Below are 17,658 nucleotides of genomic sequence, written 5' to 3' on the forward strand. Positions count from 1 at the left end.
ATATGTAGTTACAGTTTGAAACAGCACAGAGATACCATTCATGGTGAGTTTCATTCAAACAAGTTGGGAGATTTTAGGAATGATTAGTTTAGACAGTAGTAAAAATGCTGTGCTGTACCTCAGGAATACTAGTCAGGCATGTACTTTAGTGTAAAGAGACCTGGGGTGAGAACACATATGCATTATCAAATTATCTTGAATTTTTATGACAACACATGTTATTTCTTCCATTCCCCAACATAATTATTCTTGAAAAATTCTTGAGAACAAAATCTTCTCACACCTGGACAGATGTAGAGCAGTGTAAGAACTACCTTGGGATGCAATGGATCAACCTGGGGCTGATTTTGAGTCTGTAGGAAAATGACTTCTCTTGAAGCACTTGACCCCACAAGGTAACAGGTGCTACCTGCACCCCTGGGAGCAAAACTGCTCTGTCAGAGAGGCCCTGGAGCTATGCAGTAAAACACAGTGCAGAGCTCTCTCCTGACTTGCAGCTCAAGGTCCCTGGGCAATGTGCCTGTGGGGTGATGGTTAACCCTGGTGCCCTTTAAAAGCAGCACAATGGTGTTAATGGTGTTAATGCCTGCCCTCAATCCTGGCACATTGCTCTGTGCAGCTGTAGCAGTTCAGAAGACTTTGTAAGACTTGTAGTGGCTTTCACGCAGAAGATAGGAGGTGCCACATTTATTATTCTGCCACAAAAAGTAATTGCTCTTCCTGCACCAGCACTCTGCTCCTCTCACCCCCAGACACCCACCTAGAGCTCCCCATCTAGGCAGAAAACAGATCAGGCACTGGCTGAGTACTTCTCAGGGGGCAGAGGAAGGGATTGGGGCTCACATGCTGTGAAATCCTAACCCTGACTCAACCACAAGGTCCTGCATGGCCTTGGACACTTCTTGGCTTGCCAGTCTCTGTCCTGTCTGTGAGAAGAGCTAATCCTTATTACCAGGCAGCTGTAGCACTTGGATTAGTTACACAGAGCACTGAGGCAATGAATAATACACAGCACTGCTCTCAATGCTGTCCTTCGAGGGAAATCACATAAAACACAAACACTGACGATGTGTACGTTTGCAGAGAGGCCTCTCTAGCTGCCTTCTGCTGAGGAAACAGACCATGCTGTCTGTTCTGCTCCAGGAGGTTCTCACTGAGCTTCTACAGTCCCACTATCTGCTGAAGCATCACCACCACCTTAATTACTGAACTTAATGAAATACCGGCCTCAGATTCTAAAGGGGTGAGAAAACCAAAGTAGAAATGAGCACTGGAGCCAGAGATATATGCTTTACAAATCTCACAGTTTATTTTTCTCTCTGTGCAAATCAGAGCTACTTAGCAGTAATCATATTTCACAGTGGGAAGAAGTGATTAAAACACTGTTTAAGCTGCAGTTCAGTGGGATCCTTCTGGGTCCTGGATCCCAGGCAATCTCCATGTGCTGATGATCTGGAATAAAAAAGAACTGCACAGCAGTATTTTCAGGAGTTGTTACTTGTAATACAAGCTGCTTTGACAGCATCTCCAAGGGAAGTCTGCTTTCCTCCTCAAGGCATCACAGCATTCATGGCTGCATGCAGACTCCAAGAATTTACAGCCAGTGGCAATCAAAAAGTTTAAGGCACAGTTTCCACGTCAGAGCTAGCAGAGACAGATGAAAAAAGAACAATCAATAAGCTCTTTTCACAGCCACTGAATCTCACATAAGGCAAAACAGTGGAAGGAAAAGCTGGTCCCTAAAGTAAGAGGGTGGGGTGCCAGCTTGGCCAGCAGCACCCGCAACCTCCTGGCTGCTCCACCAGTGGTTACCACTGGAACAGAGGGAATAGGGCGTGAAGCCAGGCAGCCCCAGCACTTGGAAAAATTATTGAAATCCTGTATATGGCCAACAGGAGAGACCCTTGGAGATACTGGGCAAGAGTAGCCCATAACAGTTATCAGGAGGTTCTCAGAGAAGATGATTGTGTGACATGCAGATTTCACTGTGCAATATTAAAGGTAAAAAATGTGCCTCCTAAAGGACCTTTCCAGAGCTCACAGTCAGGTCATGCTGCTTGCACACTGCCCTGTCACTGTTCAGGCACAGAGGATTAAACCAAAAAACTGATTTGGGAAAGCCAACAGCAGCTCCCTCACCAGCAAGAGGGAGTCTGGATGGGACAGTGACGTGAGGGAAGCAGGGAGAGTGTCGGTGCCACAGCTGAGTAGTTTAGGCACCTAAGGTAGCAGTCAGAGGAGCCAAATTTGTTTGCTACATCAGCTTAAACCTTGTTCCGCAAAGCTCTGCAGGAGCAGGTGGAGAGAGGCTGCAAATCCCAGCACCCACAGGGACTGACTGAGGGATGGCTTAGACCTCACTCATTATTAGAAGTGCTTTTACCAGCCCAGCCAATCCCCAGTTGTTTGCTCTGGCATCTCCTGGCCACAGTGCAGGGAGGGAAGAGCCCTTCTTTGCAGCTAGGTAATAAGGCTATTTAGAGGCAGTGTGGCTGTTTCCCTGGAAAGAGCAGACAGTCACAGTGCAGCAGAGCTTCCTAGCAGTATCATAAAAACAATGGAAGGCTGTGACTGACCCATTTTCAATCAAAAGGAAAACTTTGCTTTGGTTTCCCATTTTAGTTTTCCCTTTGAGCCATCTCATAGCAACAGCTTTGCTCTGCTATTAGCAGGTCATCCTTGTAAGGAAAAGCAAGAGCCCATTAATGAGCCAAATTTATCGCTGGGGGAATTCTGCTGACCCAATTCTACTAGCCACATATTTGATCCATTATGTTAACCTTCCTCTGCCTCCTAGTCAAAAGGAAAATACCTTTCAACTTTAATCAGGACAGTAGGGAATACAAACAAGAATTAGGAAAAAAAAACAAACAAAAAAGCTATGCTGTTCTAGCATTCCACAAGACACGACTTGAAGCCATAATCCTGCATCTACAGGGGAGACACATCAGCAAGGAGTGCAGAGGTGAGCTGTAACCTGTGTGTGAGTATGAGCCCTGGAAGGGTGCCAGAAGGACGGCCATTTACAGGGTGGCTCCAGGGATGTAAAGCCAGTCGGCAATGGCCGTGGGCAGGTGGGTCATGACCTGCAGCCTCACCCACCAGTAGGTCTCCATGGGATTGTAGCGGTTGTTGGGGCACGGGGAAGTGAGCGCGTCAGTGATGTCATTCACAACCAGAGACATGTCCTTCAGGCCGCTGTTAACAAAGGACTTCATCATGGCCACGTGGCGAGTGAAATACTCCCCCCCATAGTCCTCCCGCACGGTGTCGCTGGCCCCGGCCCACAGAGCCTCGGCCTGTTTGTCGATGCCCTCTGCCGTCAGGATGCCGGTCGCTGCCACGAAGTTACTGGGCTCCACCAGGATGACTCTGACACCCCAGCGGTACATCTCCTGCCTCAGGCAGTCGGAGAAGGCTGCCACCCCAAACTTGGACACGCAATAGCAGGAGCGAGATGGACTCACCATCCGTCCCAACATGCTCGTGATATTCACCACACGGCCTAGAGAGAAAAGAGCAGAGAGAGATGATGGGCTGCAGAAGCAGCAGCCAGAACATCCCAGTAAAAGGGTGCTTAGTTGGATGACGCTGATTTCTAAGATCTGAATCTTGAAGAGGCATACAAATCCCCTGCCACAGTATCAAAAAGAATTTACAAATCATACAAGACATTTCCCTCTGAATTTCCAAGTATGGAAGTACCCAGATCTTCTGAGCCTGCTAGCTGTGTGTTCTCACATCAGTGTGCCCCACTCCTTGTCCTGCTAGAGAAGGGTTCAAGGTTCCAGCTTGCAGTGTTATGAGCTGCAAAGCTCACAACTCTGTGTGATGCCATACAAGCATTCTGGTTCTTGCTGTAAGCAAGACAGCTCAACTGCAGTCCCTCTGCCCAGCTCAGCTACATGCTTCTAGACACGAGCTGGATGGCAGAGAATGAGTAGAGTTCTCTGAACATGCAACATGAGCAGCACAACCTGTTCATCCAGCTAGTCGGCCACGAGGGCCTACAGTGTCCATGCCTGAGACAAACAAGGGGAGACTTGATGTGCCACTGTCCATGGGGCAGTAGAGACCAATTGTCCTACTCCTGCCAGCAGCCCATGACAGCCCAACTCCAGAGCTCTGCAGCTTGTGTTAGATCAGGCACCGTCTCAGGATGGTGCCAGCAGTGGTCACTCCTCTGTGGGTGTCTCTGCCCTTACCCAAGACATGCCGTGTGCAACTACAGTTTCAGATGCACTTACACACAGGCCCTTGAAATCCCACCAGTTATTTTTACAGAGAGGATTTTCACATCCACAGAGCCCAACATCCTTCTGCAGCTTGAAATTTTAGCTGAGAAACAAGTGAATAGCTCTGCTGTCTCATTCCAGACCTAAGTGTAACTTAAGAGGGAACCACCTGCTGACCTGATGGGTAAGATCCCTTCTGCAGTGAGATGGAGCTTGCTTAGTGGTTACTTGCTTTCTGGAAACGGTATCTGAGCAATCTTCTCAATACACCCCCTTTCTGTCCTCACAGAACACACACCTGTGCCAGCATTCCCACACATACCAAATAAAGAAGCTCTTCAGAGTTCTGCTCATACATACCTTTTTTAATATAAAACAAAGAGTTTTGATAATACCATTGTCTTGTAAGATATCTAAATTGGCTGCTATTGACTCATTTATTCCATCACTACCTGAAGTCATCTGTGAACTGAATAACATGAAGGGAGAAGATTCAGTTATCCAAACACAAGCACTCAGTGGACTCTGGATTATCTTGTCTGTGTGATATCTGCCAGCATTACACAAAGGTCTCTGACATCCTGGATGTTTAAGATAACACCTGCAGTGTAGGTGCCTGGCCTGCCCCAAGAGTGCCCTGTACTACCAAATGCTTACACTGCATGCCTCAGACAGCCTCCTTGGACTGCACAGCCATTCCTCCAAGCACAGCCTGGATTTTTAGCTACATCTCTTTGCTGTGCTACAATAACTCTGAGCCTTGCCACACTACCCAGTATGTACCTTTAGCTCTTCGAATGAGGGGCAGGAAAGCCTTTGTCACCCTCACAGTGCCCCACAGGTTGACTTCTGCCACCTTCTTGTAGTTGTCTAAACTTGCAAATTCCACCTCTCCGAAGGTTGAGACGCCAGCGTTGTTCACCAGGCCCCACAAACCTGCCAAAAAATACATGGTTGAAGAGTGGAACAAGGAAGAGTGTCACAGAAAAGTCACCCTCCTTGTTGTTCACAGCAACCTAAAATCTTGATAAAGAACTGGGGACTTCTAGAAAAAAAGGTTGTAGAGCAAAACCCAGCAAGGAGATGAAATACACTCTTGGTATACTAGGGGCTTGTTTGCAACATCAAGGAGAGTGATGGGGCCACACAAGCTTTGCCTCCCTGAATGCCTACTGTAAGGTCACATGCTGTTCTGGGGCTTCTTATGGCTGGATCTTTCCATGCCTCCTGTTGGTCCCAGGTTTGTCTTTGTTCAGTGATGTTATGCATTTTTGGAGGGGGCTCAATTTCCCCACAATTAAAAAAAAAGAAGGCAAGGAAAACAAATATCATGGCTTTCTAAATCCCATTCACAACTCTGACTCACTCTTTTGGAGAGTGCATGGTATTGATCTGCAAGTTCATGGCCTGATTAACAGCTGTTGTGTTTTAGTCCAAGTATCTGTTTCCCTCAACTCTAACTAAGGGTCAGCAAACTTACAATGAACCCTCACAACTACTAGAATTTAAAAATGAATGTCTCTTCTGCATGCAAAGACTGTCAAAATTAAGTTGACTGCACTTACCAAAAGCTTCTGCACTGAGCCCCTTACATGTCAGGACTTATCAGGTCACCAAGGACTTGACCCTTCAAAGCAATTACTGCTGGAGTCCCAGTGGCAAACAACTGCATGACTAAATCCACACTTCATGGATTTATTGAAATATTGGACTATGCAGCCATAAACTGCATGAGGAGCAAGCAGAAGAGCTGGAACAAGATAACAGAGCTGCTCTTTATTAGATGTCCTGCTATACACCAGTGAAGGCTGAACTGTTGGGGTGCATTGGAGTCAGGGCCCCTCCACTCCCTGACCTTCCTCTTACCACCAAGAACAAGCACAGGGCTAAGGAAGATCTTTCATGTCCAGGGAGCTCTGACACTGCTATCAAAAGCACCAATGGGACTGTGGCAAATGTCATGCCACCCTGTTGATAAAAGTTATTAAGCTCTTTCTCAGAAGTTTTTTGGCTGTTTGCCCTGCCTCTGCTTCACAGTTTCCCTGCCCTAATGTATGAAAGTATTTGAATAACTTCTAGCCTGTATTTATTCACGGTCAGATAGTAACCATGTATTGTACCAAACACAGTCCTCCAAGCAAATTGCAATACTCTACCATTGTGCAATGGAATGTATCCTCCTGGTGCATTTGAAAACACCAATGTGCCCTTGCTAGCCTGACACCCTGTTCTTACATGGGTCCCAGTAACCTTGCCCTGTTCCCAGCTGAGGTTGTTCTCCCTGGAGGCTGTTGACCAGCTGTGTATAGCAGCCTGTCACTGCTTCACTTACTGAAGCTGCCAGCTTCAGTGGGTCAAGATGACTCTGAAATTCATACTCATCTGCAGCCAGCACAGCATCTCAGCTTCAATGGGGACCCCTCTACTGCTGCAAAGCAAACTCTAATTGCTAGCAGGAGGACCATGGAAACAGAGCATCTGATGGGGTAATTTCACCAGTAACAAGAAACTATGCAGAGCAAATTTGGCAGGGATTTACCAAAGACTTATCAACTGTTAGACAGAAACCGACGTCTGCAGAGCATTCCTGACAAATTCCTGTAAATTTCTCTACAACCATTTCCATTTCCTGGGTTATGAGGTTAGTTTTCATGAACATCCCTGAATCACTGTTTACAATACTTTGTTGTTGGAATTCCATTGCTCACCCATCAGGGCACGTTACATACAGAACAAAGTGCTGAGGGGTGCCCAGGTATGGGGCTGTTTGCTGGACAGTGGTGTGTTTATTGAGCAGAGCCTTATCACTATTACGTCTGTAGTGTCAACAATACAGTGGGAACTGCATAAGACCGAAAACAAACGGGCACTGCTATCGAAATTAGTTCAGCCTTATGTACACAGCTCAGGGAGAAGAGGTACAAAAAACTGTACAGCACAAGAACTGTTCTGCAGTAGCTCCTTTGGGGCAGCATTCAATGTGCAACAACCACCTCTGTGCAAGGCACCTCAATAGTCTCTATATGCCAGCACTTATTTACTGACCACTATTTTATTGGCAAGCCTCCAATCTCAGTCACACTGATGGGCCTAAAAAGAAGCCTTTGTTGCTTTGCACACCGTGCTGGAGCAAACAGCTACAGGATAAGGCTCTCAAGAGCAGGAGGAACCGGTCCAACTTGCTTCTCTGTCCCTGCTACACACAGTTTTGCAAACACTGCTGCATTAATAGAAGCAACAGAGCTGCTCCTTTCCAAGCTTTCACTCAGTGGGAAACGGTTCTGTGTCACCACTGCTGTTGCTGGGCTCCTCAGGAAAAGCTTGAGAAGCTGTGAAATATGTGATGAGGGCTGGGTGATTGTGTAGGAAGAAAAGCCATGCAGAGAGAACGTGTGTGGGATCAGAGCTTGTGCATTACTCAGTTACATTTCATATGCTTGTTTTAGGAGGAAAGGTGTGCTCACGTTATTCGCGTGAAGATTAGAGCTATTGTTATTTATTAGCTTTATACTTGCTGTGAACAAAGACAGGGCCATGGCAGTCTCCTCCAAGCTTCAAGAGGAGCAACCACCTTCAAGTCACACAACCCTGAAGTCCTGGAGCCACAAACGCCAAACTTCAGTTCATTCTCAGCCTGTGTCTACAGCTGCTACCCGGCTCGCTACTGGCACAGAGGCTGCAGAGAAACCTATGCAGGGCAAGAAGCCTCACAACCTCACTACATGGGAAGAGGATAGGTGGTGTCACACCAGGCTGTAAACTCACATCCCTCTGCCAAACCACTCCCAAGAAGGAAAGAAGGGACTCCTATCTTCTTTAACATGCTTTTAGGATCCATGAGTTGGACTTATGCTTAAGGTGACACGTGGATTAAGGTCATCTATACCAAGCCCGCCCTGGATTCCACTTCATATCATCTTTGGGATGCTGCATGGCAAACTGGAGACATGGACTGACCCAGCTGAAGATTAATGCAGGTTTTGGGGCAGGTCAGATTTGTGCTCCAGCAGCGCTCAGTTGTACCTGCACAGCAGAGGGGACTGCACTAAGCAGCCAGGGCCTGTCACCTCTTCATTAGCAGGGTCACTAGCAAGGTCTGCATGAGCCAGGCTGTGGCAGGAGCACATGGAAGGGATCAAGCTCTGGCCATTCCATGGCCTTCACAGACATTCAAGGACAAACACACAGACACTTGTGGGCTTGCTGCCACTTCTTGCTTTTTATGGGATGCAGAGTTAAAGCCTAATCCTCCAGCTAGTCTTGGTCTCTTTCCATGTGGCTGCCACATCAACAGCAAGACAATTGTCCTCACTGACCTGGGGACAGCACTGCCTGACTGCCAGCCATACACTGTCACAGGCCTTCAGGCTTGTTAACCCTCTTTTGGCAGTACAGAGAGAAAATTACCTGGTCGGTGCATGGCCTGCCCTGTAGAAAGGATTCTGTGAACAAGAGATCCCCACATACCTTTCTCTGGCTCCTTCAGGGTCCTCTTCACAAAATCCACAGCCTGAGCCACCTCCTGATCACTGCACACATCCATCTGTAGCACTTTCATGCGGTCTGACTTCATGTTCTTCAGCTCCCTGGCTCCATCTCCATTCTCATCCTGCTCAGCAGAACAGAAAGGTGTCCCACTAAGGCGGACCAAGAACAGTAATGCAGTTTGGGGCCAGGTATGTTCACATGGTCAGGAAATAGAAGCTATTGACACATAGAGGTGTAAACCTGGTGCACAAAAAAGCACAGAATCCACACAAACCCACATGCCTTCTATCTGTTTCCTCCAGCACCACTTCTATAACTGCATCGGTGACCCACTGCTGTGAGGGGCCATGAAGCCCCCCTGCTGCTGGCTCCTCACATGATGGGTTTCACATCTGTAAAATGGTGAAATACTGTGCCAGCCTGGGAGAACTGTGGGTGACTCCACTGCCTCAGTCTTCACACTCCACAGGTGACACAGCAAACACTTATAAGGAGATTGGAGTCAGACACTCCAGGCTTAAAAGCAAACACCTAATTAGGCACTGTACTCATGTCATTTCAAAATACTGCCTGGGTTCTAATGAAATAGTATTGTCAGACCACTTTGAAAACAAGACAGCAGGCACCCCCTCAGCATGGCTAACAGCAAACAGTCTGATGTACAGGATACAGCAGGAAACATTCACAGCTCAACCTATACAATATTGTGCTCTTACTGCACAGCAGCACAGATGCTCAGTGGAGATCTGCTACACAACAGCACGATTACAGACATGAGGCATGAAAGGAGATTCTGGCTAAGGAAGAAAGAACAGATTTTTTTTTTCACACTATAGGCAATAAGAACATGATGGCTTTGCTTTCCTTTCTTTCCTCCTCACTCCACTGCTATCATTAGAGATTCTGTTACTGTTGTGGTGGTTTTTTGTTTATTCAAACATAAACACAGTTAAAATTCCAAACTTTACCTGCTCACTTCCAGGCAGGATTGCTACCTAAGCCTTACAGCCTTGCTCAGGTGGTAAATAACAAATAAAAGTGAAAAGAGAACAGATTAGCCATGCAGTTTCACAGCAGGCTTGAGATTTAATTCACAAAACTGTTCCCTGTGTCACAGGCTCTGCCTCTTTAGGGAGGAAGAAGTTATGAATTGGTGAGTCACCGTGCCTGGCTGCCACTCTTCCTTTAGCACTTGTTATCAACTCCCACAGCACGAGGGCAAACAAGGCGAGCGACCCTCCCACAGTCACCTGCTCAGCTGCCTCTGCAGACAGGCAGATATAAAAAACATAACTGCTTAGTTTTTTATAAGTATCTCAGGCTATTTAATTAATACAGTATACAACATGTCATGTCCACCTTCAGTCCAGTGAACAATGACATGTAATGAACGAAAAGAGACAAAATGTCCATCACAGCTTTGAGCAAAACAGGGCAGCTCTCTTAAAAATCAGTATGTAGTTACACTGCCATTATGACAATTGTAGGAACGAATTCCTGGCCCCATGGCTGCATGTTATTTCACAACTCACTTATTTCCCAGTATCACTAGAACAGCAAATACAGCTTGAAGCTTTTCTCGTGCACATCGAACGTGATGTGGTGTTGCGTTGGCTTCTTATCTGGCCACAAAAACAGTCTCTGAAAGTGGCATTACAAGTAACCAATAACATAGTCACCAAAACATTTTATTCCCTTTGAAACAGATGAAGGTTGTATGATGCCTGACTGTATTTCTGGAAGATGCTCTTGCATCTCCACTGAGTTATACAAAGCAACTTTCAGCTACTTAACAGTGAAAAACGTGGAGCTAATTCAGCTTGTACAGAGAGAGCTTTATGGTATCTACATAAAAATGAAAACGTAAGTATATCTGTATTCAAGTGCTAGTTGTCATTTCAGCACTGACAACACCTTTCCCTACATATTTTTTAATCTTTCACAATACTTATAAACTAAACAAGAAATATCTCCATTGTTTTTTTAGAAACAGAGTCACAGGACAGCAACCTAAAAATCCAACATAAATGGTTTGTATTGTTCATATTGAGATGAATTTTCCCCTATCACCAATGCAACTCTATCTGCAAAGTTACTTTCCCAGCTACAGTTTATTCATTGTTGACAAAACATATTGATTTTGGAAGACTGACTTCAATATGCAATATCAATTGGAACCACTTTTCATAGTTGTAGATACCACTTCAGCCACTGTTTAACTGTAAAACAAAGTGCTCAACTCCTTTGTCCAGAAAACCTCTTCACAAATGAAGCAGCCATGTATTTGTATGGAAGCAACTGAACATCATCATATGTTCTGTGGTCTTCAGGGGCTGTAAGCACATTTCCTGTTGAGACACCCACATGGTACATCCTCCTTGTTTTTTTAATGGTAGATTTGCTGGCTGGGAAAACACCTGGAGAAGTTCCCATGGGACCAGCCAGGCTGTCCTCCCAGGGATGACCTTCCTGATCTTGGGATTCACCAGCAGGAGCCATGAATCAAGCGAGGTCTTGGCAGCAATGGCCCAACTGCTCCTGCAAAGCCCTTCTCCCTCTCCCTTTGCTGTCACTTTGTCTGATTTTTGTCCTCTCAGAGAATCTCCCAGCTTCCTCTTCCCAGTTCCTTCAGAGTTGAAAGCCATCCTGCTCCAGCCCAGCCTGCTGCCTAAGTACTCTCCAGAGGCCTTCAGCAGGACTTTGCCATTTCCTCCCAGCTATCTCCTTTCCCCTGGTTATCCTGCCCCCACAGCCCTGCACGGCTCTGCCTGCCCATCCCACCCTGTGCTCAGCAGGGGCTGCTCCAGGCCAGGAAACCCAACAGCCCCACAATCCCTCTCTACCCAGCTGAGGAATCTTGCTCCAGCTTTTGGCTGCTTCCCCCTCCCCTTGCTCGTTCCTCTCCCCCGATCTGGTTTGGAGAATCCCAACGCAGTGGTGATGAGGAACAGGCAGATCACACAGGCATTTGTTAGCAGAGAGCCCTCCTGTAACAGACATAGCCATGGCTTTTTCCCAGGGAAGCTCATGGGATTCAGGATTAAGTTCTGGCAAGCACTCAGGCACCTGCAGTGAGATGTCAGGGGGAATCAGGAAGCCACAAACACAATGCTGAACACCCGTGGATCCAGCCAGCCTGCTCTATCTGCGCCAGTTCCTCCCCACCCTGCTGCTGCCCATCCACCCGCTCCCTTCCTGCCTTTCCTGAGCGGAACACCTCGTGCTTGTCCTTACTGGATTTCACGTAATTGGTTTGAGACTCCATCCGATCTGTCAGGATCATTTTGAACCCTATCCCCCAAAGGGCCTACAGTCTTCTCTGCCTGGTTCTGGGCATATTTTTTTCCAAGTGAAAATTCTCTTCCAGAGGGTACTTCCAAGAAAATGGTCCTGGGACTGAACTTAGAGCACAAGTCACTTAGAGCACAAGTTTGCTCATGAGACTAGCATGAGGGACTCTAACAAAATGTGATTCAGGATACATTTATTCCTTTCTCTTTAACTACCTTGCTGCTTAGCCAGAATAGGATTAGACTGACAGGGAACAGTCTGTTCCCAGTAAACTTACACAGACAGTGTCCATCACACTGTGATCCCATCATTTGTAAAACTGACAGAGCAGTGTGTGGCAATTGCATCTAGTGCACTGAAGGTGAACTGCCTGGTAGGCAATTTCAGAGGTCTATCTCCTTTGGGAAGGGAAGTACAATATCTGCCCTCTTCCAGCCTTTTGGAAATCTCCTGGCCTCCAGGTGCTCTGGAAAGTATCACTCCTGGGGCAGAAATCACAACGGCTCATCCTTTAAATGCCCATCAGTACATTTCATCAGGCCTGATGAACTTGAACATGTTCTATTTATCTAAACATTCCCTGCTCTTTACCTTTTCTTGCCTGCATGTCCTCATGACAACTGCTGGCAGTAGGCATCTGAAAACAATTTATTCTTTTCTCAGTAGGATCAAAGAACAGAAGACGATTATTTCAACTTTTGCTGTACTTTCTACATTTTGGGTTACTTTATAATCTCTTTCTGTGAGCTTTTTCATCTTAATTCTAACATATTAACAGAAACTTTGTCTGTGGGCTTACCTGCACTTGCTAAATGTAATCCCTTTTGCATTTGATCCTCTCCAGTTCTATCCCAGCCTGCCTGAAGTATTCTTGTTATTCCTGTAACTTTATATTTGACTGTCTGATCAGTAAGAAGCCCCTGATGCACCTGACAGTCTATTACCTTGTATTTAATACAAGAGCTTTCTGTAATGGTTAGTACATTAGGGATCCTTTAGGTCTCTGTATAAAAGCATGTAAGTAAGTGATGATGGACTAACTAGGTGTGAACTAAGAGTATGGCACCAGCTTTATGACAACTGCCCCCACACCTGCTCTGACCCTGCGGGGAAGCTACAGCAGCTCACAGTCAATAAAGCAAGCAAGCAAGGCTCACTTCAGGAGCACTTAATTTCTTTATGTGGCTTCCAGCAGAGCCTTTCCCTCTCTGCTCCACACGCTGCCTTCCAAACAGCCCCCTCAGCCTGCCCTATCTCCCCTCTCCTTTCTGTTCCCTATATCTGCTGCTCTGCAAAGTGAGTGCCTGAATTGCTATCAGCACAGACAGGCATCCCAAAGCAGCGTATGACATGATTACTGAAGGAATTACACAAAGCCTCCATATGGAAATTTCCAAACAGTGGCAATTTTCCAACAGGACTCTCTTGCTCTCAAGTTACACAATATGTCAGCTGATAATAACTTTCCCTTCTGGTGTGGGGGAAGAACATAACCTCTGCCATGATCACACAAGGCAAAGAGGGGCACTTTTGTTCATTCTCACTCTCCACAGTACTCAAAAATCTGTGGTCATCACTCCCTGAGCACCTGTGCTGAAATGGCCATCTTCAAATGGAGAAATGAGTGGCTATGAACTGATCTTGAACAATCCAGGTCAGAAATTACATGAGTTTTGACCAGCAAAATAGCAAAAAAACAAAGCAGGGGTAAAATCCCAGCTGAGATGGAAGTGAAGCTGACTGTGCAAGCTACTGTACAGACATGCAGTTGACAGACAACTGCATAAAGAGCTGCCCTGCCATAAAGAGCTCAGAATTATGGGAATGACAAGATGCAACAGGCACATGAAACAATGGAAGATGTAACGATCTGTGCCCACTGCACCTCTCTCAGGTCTTGGGTTGGGGTAAAAGGAGACTGCTGATGAAAATGTTTTGACTTGAGAAGCACTTTTCTCTAATCAGAGAAGAATTTTGATCGATATCACTACTCACCATGAGCAAGCATCCAGCGAAAACAGTAAATCCCTTTGCATGAAGGTGTTTTGCCAAGGCATGTCCAAAACCTTTGTCACAGCCTGTTATTAGCACCGCCTTCCCTTCAGCCTGCATGGGAAAGACAGTCATACAATATCATGAGACACTGCATGGAGGCACCACCAGCACCCTGCCCCACACCATAGGAGCCAGCTGCAGCCAGGGCCAGACACCATTTAGGAGGTACAATTCCAGATGCAAGTCACAGTGGCACCTGTCTGCACATGAACCTGACTGCAGCCTAATCCCAGTAATTTCAGTGGGTCAACCAGCATAAACGAGGTGACAAGACTGTAGTGTAGAAACACAGCCAGCTCCCAGCTACTGTGAAATCCTAAATTTATTCAGTTGCTGGCCTGTAACAATTTGTGTTGCCTTGATACCTGAGCTAGAACAGGAACTCTTTTCTTTCAAGTGCCAGTGGCCAAAGGAGAACAGAAACATTTAAAACGAAGTTAATGATCTACCAGCTCATAGACATTATAAGAAAAAGCAGCACAGAAAACATCCAAATGGCAGGATGTCACTGGCTTGAACAGTACAGCAGCTCTTTTAGCTGCCAGTGATGACTGTCTGTTCCCCACCTACTCCCACTCTATGCAGCACTTTCCTTGCTGTATTTTAGCACGAAGGAATGTGACTGCAGGTTAGAGTTTCCTTCTGAAACTTGTCAGTCTTAAGAGGAATAACTTGTCAAATCCTACAGTTCTCTCCTACATCATTATTGTCTTTTGACTGACAGATAAATTGAGAGAGAAGATTTGATGTTCCATCTGGTATGACACAACAGGCTTGAGAAATCCAAAATCCAGAATCCCAAATCCTGAAGAGAAGCCCATTCACCCTCTGTCTTTGCTTGAAAGTCATCCTCTCACCACAGCTGTGAAGCAATGAACCCCTAACACTTAACCCAACTGGCAGGCTGCCAGCTGCTGTGCTGCACAACGCTCCAAGCTGGAACCATACCCATGAGGCAATAGTGTGATATAGCAATAAAAGTCTAGAGGATGCAATAAGGAAGTGAGGTCAGTTCCATCTCTATGGAGATATCTGCAACTAATATTCCCTGTTACTGTATTCACAATGGCTGGAATATGAACATACTTATGTATTAAGTGCACTGGCTTGTCCAGTCACTTTTTCAGACAGAAATGGGTCAATCACCATTGCTCTCTCATCTCTTGCTTTGCTGACACTCAGTGCAGTGAAGCAGCAATAAGGGATAATTGCAGGGTGATAGTGATCAGAGCATTACTGCACAAACTCAGGTGAGCCTAAGCAGAGAGCAATAAGCAAATAAGCTACACCCAGTCCTATAACTCATGTTGAAGTTATTGCTCTCAAAGGGGAGTCATGAGCTGAAGCTGAAACAAGAACTGATCAAAAGTCTATCTTGCATTTATCATACAAACACCCACATTAACACCGACTCCTGTTTCAGACAAAGAGCACCCAGCTACAGACTAGCTCTCCTAAAGCTCTGAAGATAGCTATAGCTAAAGGACAAAAGATAAGTAAGAATTAAATATACAGTGCTCAGACTTAATTTAACTGACAGTGACACAACTCCAAGAGAGATGAGAATCAAGCATGAGCCAGATCACAGAATTTGTCAGCCACCTCCTGCAATAACTCAAGCAGCTGGCCCATGGAAAGAAAAAGACAGAAAGGAGGAGATTTAAAAATCCTCTCAGCTGCCTATAAGAGCAAGAAAAGTGAGGAACAACTTACAGTATGAGAACCTACAGTATGAGAAGGTTCCTGTGATTATTCGTTAATTATTTGCCATGACCCTAATTGCTGGTAATAAAACATGACTACAGCAGCATGGCTCCTAACAGCCTGAGGTTTCAGCAGCACCCACAAGCGTGCAAAAACCCAGGGGATGTACTGGATCTCACATCTGTACCTGCACCTGTTCGTGCCGTGCCTGATGGACAAAGAGCTAAGGGATGAGAGCAGGGATCAACCCCATTCCCAGCAAAAAAGATCCTATCCCAGAAAAACTTCCAAACACAGACAATCCCAGTTATCCTTATCTTTTGAAAGGATAAGGTCCCAAGATAAAGCCTAATGGGCCTGTTCCTGGAGTTTGATAAGGTCAGTCTGCAGCTTACAGTCTGGCTCAGTGCTGGGACAGGCAGAGAGGACCAGCTATCAGCACAGTGACCTTAATGAGCTTTCTGAGGAACTTCAGCTGCCTCCACTCACGTTCATGCAGAGCTCAGGAAACACTGTACAGGGGACAGCTCTCACACACAGTGCTGACAGGGCACCTGGGACCTGCTACAAGCACAGAATAACTTGTGGTACCAGAGGTGCTGCTGTGGCATGTGGGCAGAGTAACACTGCCTGTGTCCTTGCTGTGTGATCCACGACACTGTAATATACAATCCTCACAGTTCAAACAGCCCCAGCAGGGCAGCCTGATTTTAACCTGCAGCCAGCTCAGATGCACACACCTCACTAGCTTTTTCTACTGGGAATGACTGCTTTATTACATTGTAGAATTAATTTTACTAATACAGGTGATCTATCAAAATGATACATGTTTATTGCAGAACAGGCTGGAGAAACTGAATCTACTTTTTCAGCCTGTCTCCGTAGACAATGTGGGAACCCACCATGCTTGCCTAGACTTTATCTTCTGTTGTGCCACTTGTTTTTTGATTCAGTTCCCTTTTATGCTCTACTCTGACATTATCAAATCGATCGGAGGGATGGAGCACCTCTCCTATGAGGGAAGGTTGAGAGAATTGGGACTGTTCAGCCTGGAAAAGAGAAGGCTTTGGGGTGACCTAATTGTGGCCTTCCAGTACCTGAAGGGAATTTACAGGAAAGATGGGGCAAGACTGTTTACAAGAGCATATAGTAACAGTACAAGGGAGAATGGGCTCAAATTGAAATAGAGTAGGTTCAGATTAGATATTAGGAAAAAACTTTTACTTGAGGGAGGTGAGGCACTAGCACAGGTTGCCCAGAGAAGCTGTGGGTGCCCCATCCCTAGAAGCGTTCAAGGCCAGGTTGGACGGGGCTTGGAGCAACCTGGTCCAGTGAAGGGTGTCCCTGCCCACGGCAGGGGGGTGGAACTGGATGATCTTTACGGTCCCTTCCAACCCAATTCTCTGATTCTATCAACACACTCCCCTCCAAGTGAGGCACACCGGGGTGCGCAGCGGAGCAGCCGCCGCGCCGCGGGGTCCGAGGGCAGCGCCCGCCGCACCACGGACCGGCCGAGCCCCGCGGCGGGTCTGCACTGCCCCGGGCCGTGCCCAGCTCGGCGCTTCGCCCCCTCGCACTGTGTGCCCGGCTCCACCAGCCCGGCCCCGCCGCTCCGGCTGCGACACCATCCCCGGCCCGGCTACACGGCCTGGCGCCATTTTGGGCCCGGGGGCGCTCGGGCGGGCTGTGCCCGGCGGGCCCCGGCCCCTCTCCGCGGTACTCACGGGCAGGGCGCGGCGAGCCCGCCGCGGCAGGAGGAGGCGGAGGACCAGCAGCCCGGCAGCGCCCAGCGCCAGCAGCAGCCCCGCCGAGCTCCCCATGGCCGCAGCCTATCGCCGCCGCCGGCCCGGCCCTGCCCCCGGCCCGCCCCCCGCCGCGCCCGGCA

At 47.1% G+C, this 17,658-nt stretch overlaps 1 protein-coding gene across 2 annotated transcripts; it reads right to left on the minus strand.

The window, feature by feature from the left end:
* Positions 1–1,285: 1,285 nt before the first annotated feature.
* On the minus strand, positions 1,286–17,643 carry LOC127468328 (D-beta-hydroxybutyrate dehydrogenase, mitochondrial-like). Of its 2 annotated transcripts, none has more exons than XM_051781376.1 (5): positions 17,498–17,643; positions 14,010–14,120; positions 8,703–8,844; positions 5,019–5,171; positions 1,286–3,505 (listed from the first exon to the last, which is right to left on the minus strand). In XM_051781376.1, the coding sequence occupies exons 1-5, from the start codon at positions 17,591–17,593 to the stop codon at positions 3,024–3,026; spliced, it is 984 nt and encodes a 327-aa protein (XP_051637336.1). In that variant the 5' UTR covers positions 17,594–17,643; the 3' UTR covers positions 1,286–3,023. The 2 variants fall into 2 exon arrangements, with proteins under 2 accessions (XP_051637336.1, XP_051637337.1); XM_051781377.1 differs by lacking the exon at positions 17,498–17,643 and adding an exon at positions 14,282–14,731.
* Between the last annotated feature and the right edge of the window lie 15 nt (positions 17,644–17,658).

The sequence above is a fragment of the Manacus candei genome, unplaced genomic scaffold (genome assembly GCF_025592945.1).
Source record: "Manacus candei isolate 608988 ecotype Guabito, Panama unplaced genomic scaffold, ASM2559294v1 h1tg000015l, whole genome shotgun sequence".
Classification (NCBI taxonomy): domain Eukaryota; kingdom Metazoa; phylum Chordata; class Aves; order Passeriformes; family Pipridae; genus Manacus; species Manacus candei.